This window comes from Salvelinus namaycush, chromosome 33 (assembly GCF_016432855.1).
Source record: "Salvelinus namaycush isolate Seneca chromosome 33, SaNama_1.0, whole genome shotgun sequence".
NCBI lineage: Eukaryota > Metazoa > Chordata > Actinopteri > Salmoniformes > Salmonidae > Salvelinus > Salvelinus namaycush.
In genome coordinates, this window is record NC_052339.1 from 20,332,623 (window position 1) to 20,345,919 (window position 13,297).

At 40.7% G+C, this 13,297-nt stretch overlaps 2 protein-coding genes across 5 annotated transcripts in view; both read right to left on the reverse strand.

Moving 5' to 3' along the window:
- Nucleotides 1–767: 767 nt before the first annotated feature.
- On the reverse strand, nucleotides 768–12,299 carry cd226 (CD226 molecule). 4 transcript variants are annotated; one of them, XM_038972858.1, is made up of 6 exons: nucleotides 12,103–12,296; nucleotides 10,555–10,923; nucleotides 5,285–5,665; nucleotides 3,146–3,245; nucleotides 2,289–2,343; nucleotides 768–2,130 (listed from the first exon to the last, which is right to left on the reverse strand). In XM_038972858.1, the coding sequence occupies exons 1-6, from the start codon at nucleotides 12,167–12,169 to the stop codon at nucleotides 2,020–2,022; spliced, it is 1,083 nt and encodes a 360-aa protein (XP_038828786.1). In that variant the 5' UTR covers nucleotides 12,170–12,296; the 3' UTR covers nucleotides 768–2,019. The 4 variants fall into 4 exon arrangements, with proteins under 4 accessions (XP_038828786.1, XP_038828787.1, XP_038828788.1 ...); XM_038972859.1 differs by having other exon boundaries at nucleotides 1,073–2,130; nucleotides 10,567–10,923; nucleotides 12,103–12,299; XM_038972860.1 differs by having other exon boundaries at nucleotides 1,073–1,313; nucleotides 12,103–12,299.
- A 627-nt stretch (nucleotides 12,300–12,926) lies between these two features.
- Nucleotides 12,927–13,297, reverse strand: part of LOC120027804 (rotatin-like) — a 61,496-nt gene continuing 61,125 nt past the window's right edge. The window contains exon 49 of the mRNA XM_038972844.1: nucleotides 12,927–13,196. Within this exon, the coding sequence (XP_038828772.1) occupies nucleotides 13,117–13,196 (80 nt within the window). The 3' untranslated portion in view covers nucleotides 12,927–13,116. The remainder of the gene's footprint in view (nucleotides 13,197–13,297) is intronic.

The following is a 13,297-nucleotide window of genomic DNA, read 5'->3' on the forward strand; positions in this document are numbered from 1 at the left end:
AAGTAAAGATATCTTAATAGAACATTTCTCAAAAGTGAAAGTCACCCAGTAAAATTCTACTTTAGTAAAAGTCCAAAAGTATTTGGTTTTAAATATACTTAAGTATCAAGAGTAAATGTAATTGCTAAAATTTACATAAGTATAAAAAGTAAAAGTATAAATCATTTCAAATTCCTTATATTAAGCAAACCAGACTGCATAATTTTCTTGTTTTTTAAATGTATGGATAGCCAGGGGCACACTCCAACACTCCAACATAATTTACAAACTAAGCATGTGTGTTTAGTGAGTCCGCCAGATAAGAGGCAGTAGAGATGTTCTCTTGATAAGTGTGTGAAATGGACCATTTTCCTGTCCTGCTAAGCATTCAAAATATAACGAGTACTTTTGGGTGTCAGGTAACTAGTATGGATTAAAGAGTACTGTATTTTCTTAAGGACTGTAGTGAAGTAAAAGTAAAAGTTGTAAAAGTAAATTTACCCCCCAAAAAACAGACTTAAGTAGTACTTTAAAGTATTTTTACTTAAATTACTTAACACCACTGTACGTTATACAATGGTAATGTTCCTACAGTACCACCTCAATGTTAGTTTGATGTTTGTGTCTAAATAGTCACACACTACATGCTTTTGTGTTTTGTTACTTTGTCATAATATTTGTTAATAGCACTTTTTAATACATTGAGTGTAGGATTACATTGTTCACTCACTAAATGTATATATGTAATGTTTTTTTGATGAAAGAGAATAAATTGAATGTACATGTTGTCAAGGTATAAAGATGTTTTATTTTATTTTTTATGACAATACATTTCTGTGCCGATTTAACCAACATGCAACAGGGCTAAATGCAGTTGCTATGGCAGGGATTCAAACAAAAGTGCATTGTAGAGAAGCACATTGCAAAATGCTTTAAAAGTCAATGTTCCAGACATTCGTGGAGATCACATTCACGGCAAGCGCTGCGGATGTCTGGCACATGCGTAAATTACCTTCAAAAGTAAAGTGCAATGCCCTTGTTTACAACACACCTTTGATTGAATCCCGGCCAAACACTCCCAGAAGAGACCAACTCATGTCACAGTAGAGTAGGTTTTATTTAGTCCACATGGGGTCATTAAAGTCACAGAGAAACACAGTATCAGCACCTATTGTACCGACGCAGACAATTAGGCTTAATAAATTAACAAGACTAAAACCCTGTATTCCGAATGTAAATTGTCCATTATTCTTTCATTTTTTGCATCCTCCTCTTCCTCTTCTTGCTGAGAGCCCAGACATCTTTCATTCCCAAGACCTCCATTTTATTCTCAGCTAGGAATAGAATTGCATTTTTGTCCAACAGTGTCAGAAGAATTTCTAATCACAGCATTCATCTAGATTCTACAGCTAGAAAGAGAAGAAATATTTCATCTATGGCTTAGATATCGACAAAATACAATAGTACAGTATGTTTCCATTGACTATCATCATTTTGCTGAATTAACATGTGAACGATTCCATGATAACATAACATTACAGCATTCCATAAGAACCTACAGGACCCAATCTACGTAACTACAACAGGAAAACACAGCATTCCCAGGGGATGGAACAGCATGATTGGTTTGTTCATTGTCACACGATTGAGTTAGGGACAACTAAGGATTTGAATGGAGCTGGGAGGCTTTTAATAACAGTTTGTTATGGGGCGGTATTACTACATGTAAAGCATTCAACAATATATTATACAAAATTAGTGTTTTACATATTATTAGTGGCAAATGTATATCTAAACAAACTGTCAATGTTTCAAGGGATTACACAGAGTTGCATAGATTGAGAGCAAACAAAGTGTAAGTCAGACTGATACATAAGTAGGCCTACTTTACAGTTATATGAATGATTCTGTCCCACAGTCTTTGACCACTATAAGCGGTTGAATATCATATTCATGAATGTTTCAATGGGGAGACTGTGGCTGTGCCACTGTTAAAGCATGATAGGGGTCAGACAGGGGTCTGTAACACAGTACTTCTCCCTATCTCTTCCTTTTAGTGTGTGAACGTATGTTGCCGTACACTGGGCTATCTCCTCTCTGATTGGTCCCCTTCCTGTCATACACAGGAACGTTCTCATAGTCGTTGCAGGACTACAAAGACATTAGACATTAGAGCTGTATTAGAGATATGTTAGAGATGTGCCACATTTATGGAAAAGCACTGACTGATACATGGAAACAAGATATAGTGCTATTTTATTAGTATCCACATGATTAGGAAATGACAAGATATAATGTTATATTCTTACCTGTCTCTGAGCTGGATGCAGTTTGGTTATGTACTTCGCTCTCATCTTCTTCTTTCTGAAGAGACAGACAGAGAGACAGATAGAGAGTCAGAGAGACAGACAAGCAGAGAGACAGGTAGAATAGCTGGTTATTTTGGTCCAGAAGCATACAACCATATTTACACTACCGGTCAAAAGTTTTAGAACACCTACTCATTCAAAGGTTTTTCTTTATTTTTACTATGTTCTACATTGTAGAATAATAGTGAAGACATCAAAACTATGAAATAACACAGAAGATGGACTGTGCATTTTTATGAGTGAACTCTGAGGAGCCAGGATGTATTAGTTAACTCATCATATATCCCCCCCTCCCACACACACATACTGTACACTCCTAAAGCCCACACTCTACTGGAAGTACAGCACCTACACTTTTCGTTAAGAAAGCAAAATGAAAGTGCACTCTCTGAGTAAAACTCAGTGTGAGCGGTGGCCCGCCTTTCAGATATATGGTGCAGGGGAGGGACGGAGGGAGTGAAGGAAGGTTGGGGAAATGGAATTTCACAGCAAAAAGTTTATTCTCTAACAAATGAGTACCTATCTCCAGTAGCCTATTTACCTCTAACTGGGATGACTAATGCATGGTCTGTGAGAGGTATTTTACCAGTAAGAATATGTGGAACTTTTACATTTATCACATACAGATCACATCCAAATAAAGTGTGACAGTGTAAAGGGGCAATCGGTACAAAGGGGCCTTCTGCAAATAAAGTGTTCATCCATGTGTGTCCACTGAATAAGTTTACCTAGGCTAAAAGTAAATATAACTGTAAATTGTCCCTGCGTGAAGAAAGAGTGTAGAAAGTCAACTCTACCTTTGCCACACAACCAGTATTACAATGACAGAGAGCAGCAGCAGGAGTCCTGACACTCCCCCTCCAATGTAGATTAGATACTCAGACAGGCTGAATTCAACTGGGAATGGAGGGAGAAAAGGAGGGAGGAAAGAGAGAATGGAGGGAGAAAGGGAGGGAGAAAAGAGGACATTAGACAGTTGTATGTTAACCTGTGTTTCCAAAATGGTAGGTCCTGACTGATGTGTGTAATTTCTTTACCCGTTGTGTCTTAAAGACCGGGTAGAAACATCTGGGTAGAAATAGTTTGCTTACCACTTATCTAAACACCTCCCTCTCTCCTTAAACACACCACTCATCTAGAGAATATGAGTAATTCAGTTTTGCACCTGTACCAAACCGCTAACGGCCTTCGCCACATCCTGTGTCACTATGTCACTCACTGTGTGTATGATGTCATTGTTAGCAGTTGCATGTGTATACACAGCCTAATTAACACCTTGTCTCTATGCTGCATCTTGATCTATGCTGAACAAAAATATAAACGCAACATGCAACAATTTCCAAGATTTTTCTGAATTACAGTTCATATGAGGAAATCAGTAAATTGAAATAAATTCATTAGGCCCTAATCTATGGATTTCACATGGCTTGGAATACAGATTGGTCACAGATACTTAAAAAAAAAATGGGCCTCAGGATCTCATCACAGTATTTCTGTGCATTCAAAATGCCATTGATAAATACAATTGTGTTTGTTGTCCTTAGCTTATGCCTGCCCATACCATAACGCCACCGACACCATGGGGCACTCTGTTCACAACGTTGACATCAGCAAACTACTCGCCCACACAATGCCATACACGTGGCCTGCGGTTGTGAGGCATTGGAGGTGGCTTATGGTAGAGAAATTAATGTTCATTTCTCTGGCAACAGCTCTGGTGGACATTCCTGCAGTCAGCACACCAATTGCACACTCCCTCAAATCTTGAGACATCTGCGTGACAAAACTTGCCATTTTAGAGTGGCCTTTTGTCCCTAGCACAAGGTGCACCTGTGTAATGATCATGCTATTTAATCAGATTCTCAATATGCCCCACCTGTCAGATGGATGAATTATCTGGATAAAATGTTCACTAACAGGTATGTAAACAAATTTCTAAAGAAAACAGTTTTGAAAAATAATATTTTTGTGCATTTGGAACATTGCTGGTATCTTTTATTCCAGTTTATGAACATGGGAGCAGCACTTTACATGTTGCGATTATATTCTTGTTCAGTGTAGATCATCATTGTCATGGAAATATGAGGTTGCTTTCACAAGGGACTGGTCTACCCAGGCTTTCAAGGTCTCGGTGCACTGAAATACTGTACTTCACTGTATTAGGGATTATTATACTCAAGCTCAGCCCTAGGATGCACATTGGTCCTAATCACTTCAGGGAACTGAACTGGCTTTCAGTTCATCTCCGAATGGTGCAGATCAAACTGTTGATGGTTTTTAAAGTTATACATGACTTTGCCACAGTTACCTGTCTGGATATTCTAATTTCATTACACTCTCATAGCCATCACACAGTGGTAAAAATACTTTAAAGTACTACTTAAGTATCTGTACATTACTTTACTATTTTACTTTTTCTTCACTACATTCCTAAAGAAATTAATGTAATTTTTACTCCATACATTTTCCCTGTCAACCAAAAGTACTTGTTACATGTTGACAGGAAAATGGTCCAATTCACACACTTATCAAAAGAACATCCCTGGTCATCCCTACTGCCTCTGATCTGGCGGACTCAATAAATTAAATTATGTCTGAGTGTTGGAGTGTGCCCCTAGCTATCCATCAAAAAAAATAAAGTTTGAAATGGTTTTTACCTTTACTTTGGATACTTAAGTATATTTTAGCAAATCCACTTACTTTTGATACTTAAGTCTATTTAAAACCAAATATTTTTAGACTTTTACTCAAGTAGTATTTTACTGGGTGACTTTCACTTGAGTCATTTTCTTTTAAGGTATCTTTACTTTTACGAGTATTTTTACTCAAGTATGACTGAGTACTTTTTACACCACTGTGTATTAGTAATTAAGTTGTCTGAAAATACCTTCGCTGGTTACAATTAGTCTGGTAATGTTTTAACTCTGACCTCTTACCTGGGCTAAGTACAGTCAGCAGCACAGTGGTGGTCTGTACCCCAGCGTCCGTATTGAAGAGACATCTATATAACCCTCCATCTTCCTCGCCCACATCATTGAGCTGCAGACGTGTGTCCAGTCTATCTGAACAGTTCACTATCCCCCTGTGTGTGTAGTCTACTCCAAACAGACCACCATTCTCCAGCCGACACTTCGCCATGATGCCCACGCCACTGGCGCTACCATGGTCTAGCTTCTCGACTGTGACATCATACACGGTCCCGTTGTGTTCGTGGTTGCAGCTGATAGTCAGGTTGTCGCTCCTCTCTGCGATGAGTTCAGTGTCTGCTTGGATTACCTCAGGCTCAGGTTCTCTGGTGTGGATGTTAGTATCTCCATCTGTGATCCAGGGAAATTACAAAACAAAGGCAGAAAATGCTGAGAAAATTCACATTACCGTATATACAAAAGTATGTGGACACAACTTCAAATGAGTGGATTCAGCTATTTCAGCCACACCCGTTGCTGACAGGTGTAAAAAATCATGCACACAGCCATGCAATCTCCATAGACAAACATCGGCAGTAGAATGGCCTTACTGAAGAGCTCTGTGACTTTCAACGTGCCACTGTCATAGGATGCCGTTCGTCAAATTTCCGTTCGTCAAATTTCTGCCCTGCTAGAGCTGCCCTGGTCAACTGTAAGTGCTGTTATTGTGAAGATGAAACGTCTAGGAGCAACAACAGCTCAACCGCCGAGCAGCCACACACAAGCCTAGGATCACCATATGCAATGCCAACCGTCGGCTGGAGAGATGTAAACTCGCAGCCTTTGGACTCTGGAGCAGTTGAAACTCGTTCTCTGGAGTAATAAATCATGCTTCATCTGGCAGTCCAATGGACGAATCTGGGTTTGGGGGATGCCAGGAGAATACCTGCCCGAATGCATAGTGCCAACTGTAAAGTTTGGTGGAGGAGGAATAATGGTCTGTGTCTGTTTTTCATTGTTCGGGCTCGGCCCTTTAGTTCCAGTGAAGGGAAATTATAACGCTACAGCATACAATGACATTCTAGACGATTCTGTGCTTCCAACTTTGTGGCAACAGTTTGGGGAAGGCCCTTTCCTGTTTCAGCATGACAATGCCCTCGTGCACAAAGCGAGATCCATACAGAAATGGTTTGTCGAGGGCCTCCCGAGTGGCGCAGCAGTACTGCATCGCAGTACTACAGGCGTCACTACAGACCCGGGTTCGATCCTGGGCTGTATCACAACGGGTCGTGACCTGGAGACCCATAGGGCTGTGCACAATTGGCCCAGCGTCGTCTGGGTTAGGAGATGGTTTGGCCGGGGCGTGCTTTACTTGGCTCATCGTGCTCTAGTGACTCCTTGTGGTGGTCCGGGCGTCAGGTGAACAGTGTTTCCTCCGACACAATGGTGCGGCTGGCTTCCTGGTTAAGCAGGCGGGTGTTAAGAAGCGCGGTTTGGCGAGTCACATTTCCGAGGACGCATTAGCCTCCCGAGCCCATTGCAGCAATGAGACAAGATCGAAATTTGGGTAAAAAATTATTAAAAAATATTTGTAAAAATTGTTTGTCGAGATCGGTGTGGAAGTACTTGACTGGCCTGCACAGGGCCCTGATCTCAACCCCATCGAAGACCTTTGAAATTAATTGGAACGCTGACTGCGAGCCAGGTCTAATCGCCCAACATCAGTGCCGACATCAGTAATGCTCATTGCTGAATGGAAGCAAGTCCCCGCAGCAATGTTCCAACATCTAGTGGAAAGCCTTCTCTAGAAGAGTGGAGGCTGTTATAGCAAAGGGGGGACCAACTCCATATTAATGCCCATCATTTTCGAATGTTGTCCACATACCTTTGGTCATGTAGTGTATATGTAGTGACATGATCAATCCAAACACACTGGCATAAAGCAGTTTCTCTGGGCCCCACACAAGGTCGGCGTTCGGACATAGCTTTGCTTTAGCTAATGTTTATTGGTAGGCCTATTTGGTCGTCATTTTCTCAAATTAAGCCTAACATTTCACAAAGCCATATTAGACCACTGACAACAATGTAATTACCTTTTCAATAATTCAAGTTGGAAAATCAAACAGTGCAAACTCTCCAATACATTTTCGATACAACGGAATACTAACCAGCTATCAATTTGATTTATACAGTTGCAGCCTGGGGTTTACATACACCTTAGCCAAATACATTTAAACTCAGTTTTTCACAATTCCTGACATTTAATCCAAGTAAAAATTACATGTTTTAGGTCAGTTAGGATAACCACTTTATTTTAAGAATGTGAAATTTCAGAATAATAGCAGAGAGAATGATTTATTTCAGCTTTTATTTCTTTCATCACATTCCCAGTGGGTCAGAAGTTTACATACACACAATTAGTATTTGGTAGCATTGCCTTTAAATTGTTTAACTTGGGTCAAACGTTTCGAGTAGCCTTCCACAAGCTTCCCACAAAAAGTTGGGTGAATTTTGGCCCATTCCTCCTGACAGAGCTGATGTAACTGAGTCAGGTTTGCTCACACACACCTTTTCAGTTCTGGCCACAAGTTTTCTATAGGATTGAGGTCAGGGCTTTGTGATGGCCACTCCAATACCTTGACTTTGATGTCCTTAAGCCATTATGCCACAACTTTGGAAGTTTGCTTGGGGTCATTGTCCATTTGGAAGACCCATTTGCGACCAAGCTTTAACTTCCTGACTGATGTCTTGAGATGTTGCTTCAATATATCCAAATTATTTTCCTCCTCATTATGCTATCTATTTTGTGAAGTGCACCAGTCCCTCCTGCAGCAAAGCACCCGCACAACATGATGCTGCAACCCCTGTGCTTCACGGTTGGGATGGTGTTTTCGGCTTGCAAGCATCCCCCTTTTTCCTCCAAACATAACGATGGTCATTATGGCCAAACAGTTCTATTTTTGTTTCATCAGACCAGAGCACATTTCTTTCAGGTTATGTCGATATAGGACTCGTTTTACTGTGGATATAGATACTTTTGTATCTGTTTCCTCCAGCATCTTCACAAGGTCCTTTGCTGTTGTTCTGGGATTGATTTGCACTTTTCACACCAAAGAACGTTCATCTCTAGGAGACAGAACGCGTCTCCTTCCTGAGCGGTATGACAGCTGCGTGGTCCCATGGTGTTTATACTTGCGTACTATTGTTTGTACAGATGAACGTGGTACCTTCAGGCGTTTGGAAATTGCTCCCAAGGATGAACCAGACTTGTGGAGGTGTACATTTTTTTCTGAGGTCTTGGCTGATTTCTTTGTGGCCTGCTGGAGGTCATTTTGCAGGGCTCTGGCAGTGCTCCTCCTTGCACAAAGGCGGAGGTAGCGGTCCTGCTGCTGGGTTGTTGCCCTCCTACGGCCTCCTCCACGTCTCCTGATGTACTGGCCTGTCTCCTGGTAGCGCCTCTATGCTCTGGACACTACGCTGACAGACACAGCAAACCTTCTTGCCACAGCTCACATTGATGTGCCATCCTGGATGAGCTGCACTACCTGAGCCACTTGTGTGGGTTGTAGACTCCGTCTCATGCTACCACTAGAGTGAAAGCACCGCCAGCATTCAAAAGTGACCAAAACATCAGCCAGGAAGCATAGGAACTGAGAAGTGGTCTTTGGTCACCACCTGCAGAACCACTCCTTTATTGGGGGTGTCTTGCTAATTGCCTATAAATTTCCACCTTTTGTCTATTCCATTTGCACAACAGCATGTGAAGTATATTGTCAATCAGTGTTGCTTCCTAAGTGGACAGTTTGATTTCACAGAAGTGTGATTGACTTGGAGTTACATTGTGTTGTTTAAGTGTTCCCTTTATTTTTTTGAGCAGTGTATATATGCAAAGCTGTCTTGTATAGGCTCCCGGAACCTTCATGACATGAGCCGTCGTCGTGCTCTCTCCCAGCTTGGACTGAAAGTTGTTGTGTTAGTGCCTTATAATACTGTCAGTCCCCGCTAAAATCACTAGTTTACTAGGGATTGTTTAGTTATGCAGTGTACTATTTTATAGCTATATATACTATCTTTAGCTGCGATTTAGGTGTTATTTATAAACGTTATAAATTGTATTTTTAAAATGACATCAAATAGCCAAACAGTGAGGAAAAAAGTAGTTGGCTTGAGGATAAATTCAGGCATCTATTTTTGAACTCTGGCTAATAGCCTACACAAATGGGCTGCAATTTTCAAGTTAGATTAAATTAGTCCTAAATCAAATTAAATCCAATTTGAGACTCCCCTCGTCTCCTGTGTGCAAATGTTTTCACCACGACCTGTATGTCCAGGTTGTGTGCCCGACTTATTGTCAACCGACATTCCTGAGACATTGTGCATTACCTGTCCATTGAGCTGCACACAATTTTAACTTAGTCTTAAATTATGCATGCCAAGTTATACCAGAGATAAGGGACTGTTGATGTTGCAACCACACAACTCAAACGCCGGTTCACCACTATGAACGAAAATCACATTTTTTATATATATATTTTTGAAACCCTCAATAACTCTTATCAGCTATAGATAATATGTTTGCATCTGCCAATGTATTGGCTGTTCAGTGTCCAAACGACCTGTCCCCAGAGTTTCATATACAGTTAAACTATTTCCATAAAGTGTTGAGACCGGGAATTATGGAGAATTAGAGGCTCAATTAAAGATGTTGCAGAACTGCTTTATTTGAAGCACTCTTCCCACCTTCCCAGTTTCACTGATGTTGCTATGGCAATCAAGCCGTTTTTACCATCCCCGTAGCTGCCGCTGCTTCTGAGAGATCGTTTTCTAAACTAAAACTCAAAGAACTAGGCATACATAGGAAACAGGCTCTCGGTCTGATATGCACGTTTGATCACTTGAGTAACCTCCACTCATTGCACTGGCACCGTCGTAGCCTTGACCACGCCATTTGTTTGCCGATTTCCCCCTTATACCTTCAATCAGTTAATTCTTTTTCAGGACCAGGTGCACTTTTTCAGTCACTTTCCAGAAGCCCAAGAAACAAACATTTAGTTTCCTAGTACAAATGGAAATTAAAAAGCTTTATGAAGGAAATACTTTTTGGAAGGTTACTGTCAAAATGATTTGTTACAGTACATAAGAAAATAGACATCGATAAAAGGTGCATGGGCATGGTAATAACACTCTGGGATTGATGAAAACAATCCCCATTATCAGTCAAAGTATTTGGTACTAATCAAACTCAATTATTGTAGACAACATATTCTAACTGAAAATACACAAGAAGTCCTAGACAGTACCTGCTTCACTACCTGCATCATCCTCTTCTACAGTGTCCTCCACCTCCACCCTTATGTCTCTGGCCCAGGATCCTTTAGGAAAGGTTTGAACAGAGCAGTGGTAGAGCCCTGCGTCCTCCTGGGTGACCTTACTGATGGTGATACTGCCATCCATGGGAATGGTCTTCCGGAACTGGATCCTGGTCTGGTAGTACTGGGAGATGGACACTCCGTACTCAGGGTGATACACAGCGACAGGGGCCTTCTCAAACCGGATCAGTTTGGTCCAGGAGACCATGCTGAGGTTCCCTTCCCAAGGACACACACACTCTAGAACCATCCCCTCCTTAAGCTTCACCGTGGTAACACCATCTCTCTGCTGCACAGAAACTGGACATGGCAGAGGGCATGTTTTCATACATGTGTACAGTATTACATTTATCTAATTTTACCTGGTCAGTTCATCAGGAATATTAGTAATTCTCAATAACCATTCTGACCTAAGGTTATCTCCAGTTTATTTTTATTTGGTAATCAGATTAACTGCATCCCGTGTGGCTCAGTTGGTAGAGCATGGCACTTGCAACGCCAGGGTTGGGGGTTTGATTCCCACAGGGGACCAGCAGAAAAATGTATGCACTACTGTAAGTTGCTCTGGACAAGAGTGTCTGCTAAATTAATAAAATGTAAAAAATAAAAATAAAAATGTTATATGGAGTTGCAGCCCTAGGTACATAGTTAATCACAGGAATTATGACATGGAAATGATGCATAGAGCAGAATGAAAAGCCTGTAAAAAGAACCTTCATCACGTAGTCAGATGCTCCAACTGAAGATGAAGCAGTCATCAAATACATTTCCCTCTTTAGAGTCTCTCCCCTGGGTATCACTAATTTGGAGAATATTAGCCCACACAAATCAACAGGAATGGCAATAGCTGATGATCAAACAAATCAGTCGATCAGACTTCCATCTAGACAACCGATTTTTAAAAAACTATCCCTTGGAGAGATAGCTAGTCTGACAGGTTTAGAAGAAGTGTCTTTTCACTGTATTAGTCCTGTTAAGGCAACAAGGGAGCGTTGCCCATCTAAAGACTAACTCATTAACATGGACTCTGTCCTGGGTGTGTAAGAGTAAAGGGACGTTTGAGAAGCTGATGAGATGGTTGGTGTTCCTGTAGTCTCCTAATTAAGAGTTGAAGAGAGAATGTCTGAACACAGTCTGATTGTTATGGAAACATGCAGAGAATAAGGGCAATGAGAAGTCAAAGAGAATCAGCCTTTGTAGTTTTAATCCTAACAGCTCATGGTATGCTATCTTCAAGCAACGAAATAAATACTAAAACCCATCTGGGTGAATATTTCAGTAATAATGTTTTATGGTGAGACTTTTAACAGCAGTAAACTTAAATGTTTACCAAACGTAAGACAACAAATAGCCTACCTAGCTAAACCAACAACTTTCAATGTTCTGCTTTATAATTCATAGTGTACAAGTATACAAAAAATATATATATTTCCCTGATCAACATTACTCGTTAAAATAATAAAAGTGACATTCACATACCTTTGAGACTGGAGAGAAAGATGAGGAGTACCATGAAGTACCAGTGGTCCTTTTGTACAGCCTCCATCTTGGCCCTCTGAGGCAGAATGAAAGCTGCATTGATGAGATGAGTGGAGAGGCAACAGGGCTGCACTTCCTACTAGCTGTCTCTCGCGCTACAGAGAAAGATTACATCCCAAATGGAAACCTATTCCCTATTTAGTGCACTACCTTTGACCCAAAGGGGTCTGGTCAAAAGTAGTGCACTATGTAGGGAATACATTGCCTTTTGGGACAGAAACATACACTTTAGTCCATGGGAGGGGCCAGGGGGGGACACTCCAAGCTAACCCTTTGTTATCTCATTCTACACAGAGGGACACTTTATATGCAGGGTTAGTGGAAAGCTTAGTCCTGCTAGCTTATGCTATCAGGCTACTACAGAGAGGTGCTGTGTGTTCCAGTGGTTTATTGTAAACTATAGACTAGTAATTATAGAATATCTATTTAGATACGGGGAAATATTGTGTGTAGCACTACTTTCGGTGTGTAATTCTGCAGTAGCTCTGGTTAGCTGTGTGTTTGACTGAAATGTGGTGTTGGGGTTGACACGACCAGAGGTGACATCTCCCTTTTACAGCCACAGTTCCACCACTGTTTCGCTATCTGAAAATGACAGCCTTTCCTACACGGGCCTCATTTAGAGGAAATGGTATCATTGTACTTATTCAAGGCTATATCTTGGAGTTGTCTTATAAGGTATCAGGTTCAGAACGTCATTCTGAAACATTACATTATCTTGTGTTGTAAGCATAAAAGTCAGACACTCTTTTTCTTCCATCATTATTTACTTTAATTTATGATTCAATCCCCAAAATATGTACAAAACATACAAAAACATCACAGATCATAGAAAAGATGTAGGGACATTAAAAACGATATCTACTTGTATCAAGTTTGCACACATATATTCACTTCAAATATAAATAAGGTTTCAAGGTGTCTACATTCTGTCAGATTGCATCAATGTGTCAGTCAGGTATTCAGCAGCTGAATTAAGTTCTCAAGGCACTTCAACAGGTAGGTGTTCATGATGTCAGGATTTTTCTCTGCATCTGACAAAAAAAGATAGGCACACACACAGACACACACAAATTGAGGCAATAGAGCACAATAACAACAGGACTGTGACACAAACATTTTCAGCACATTCAGT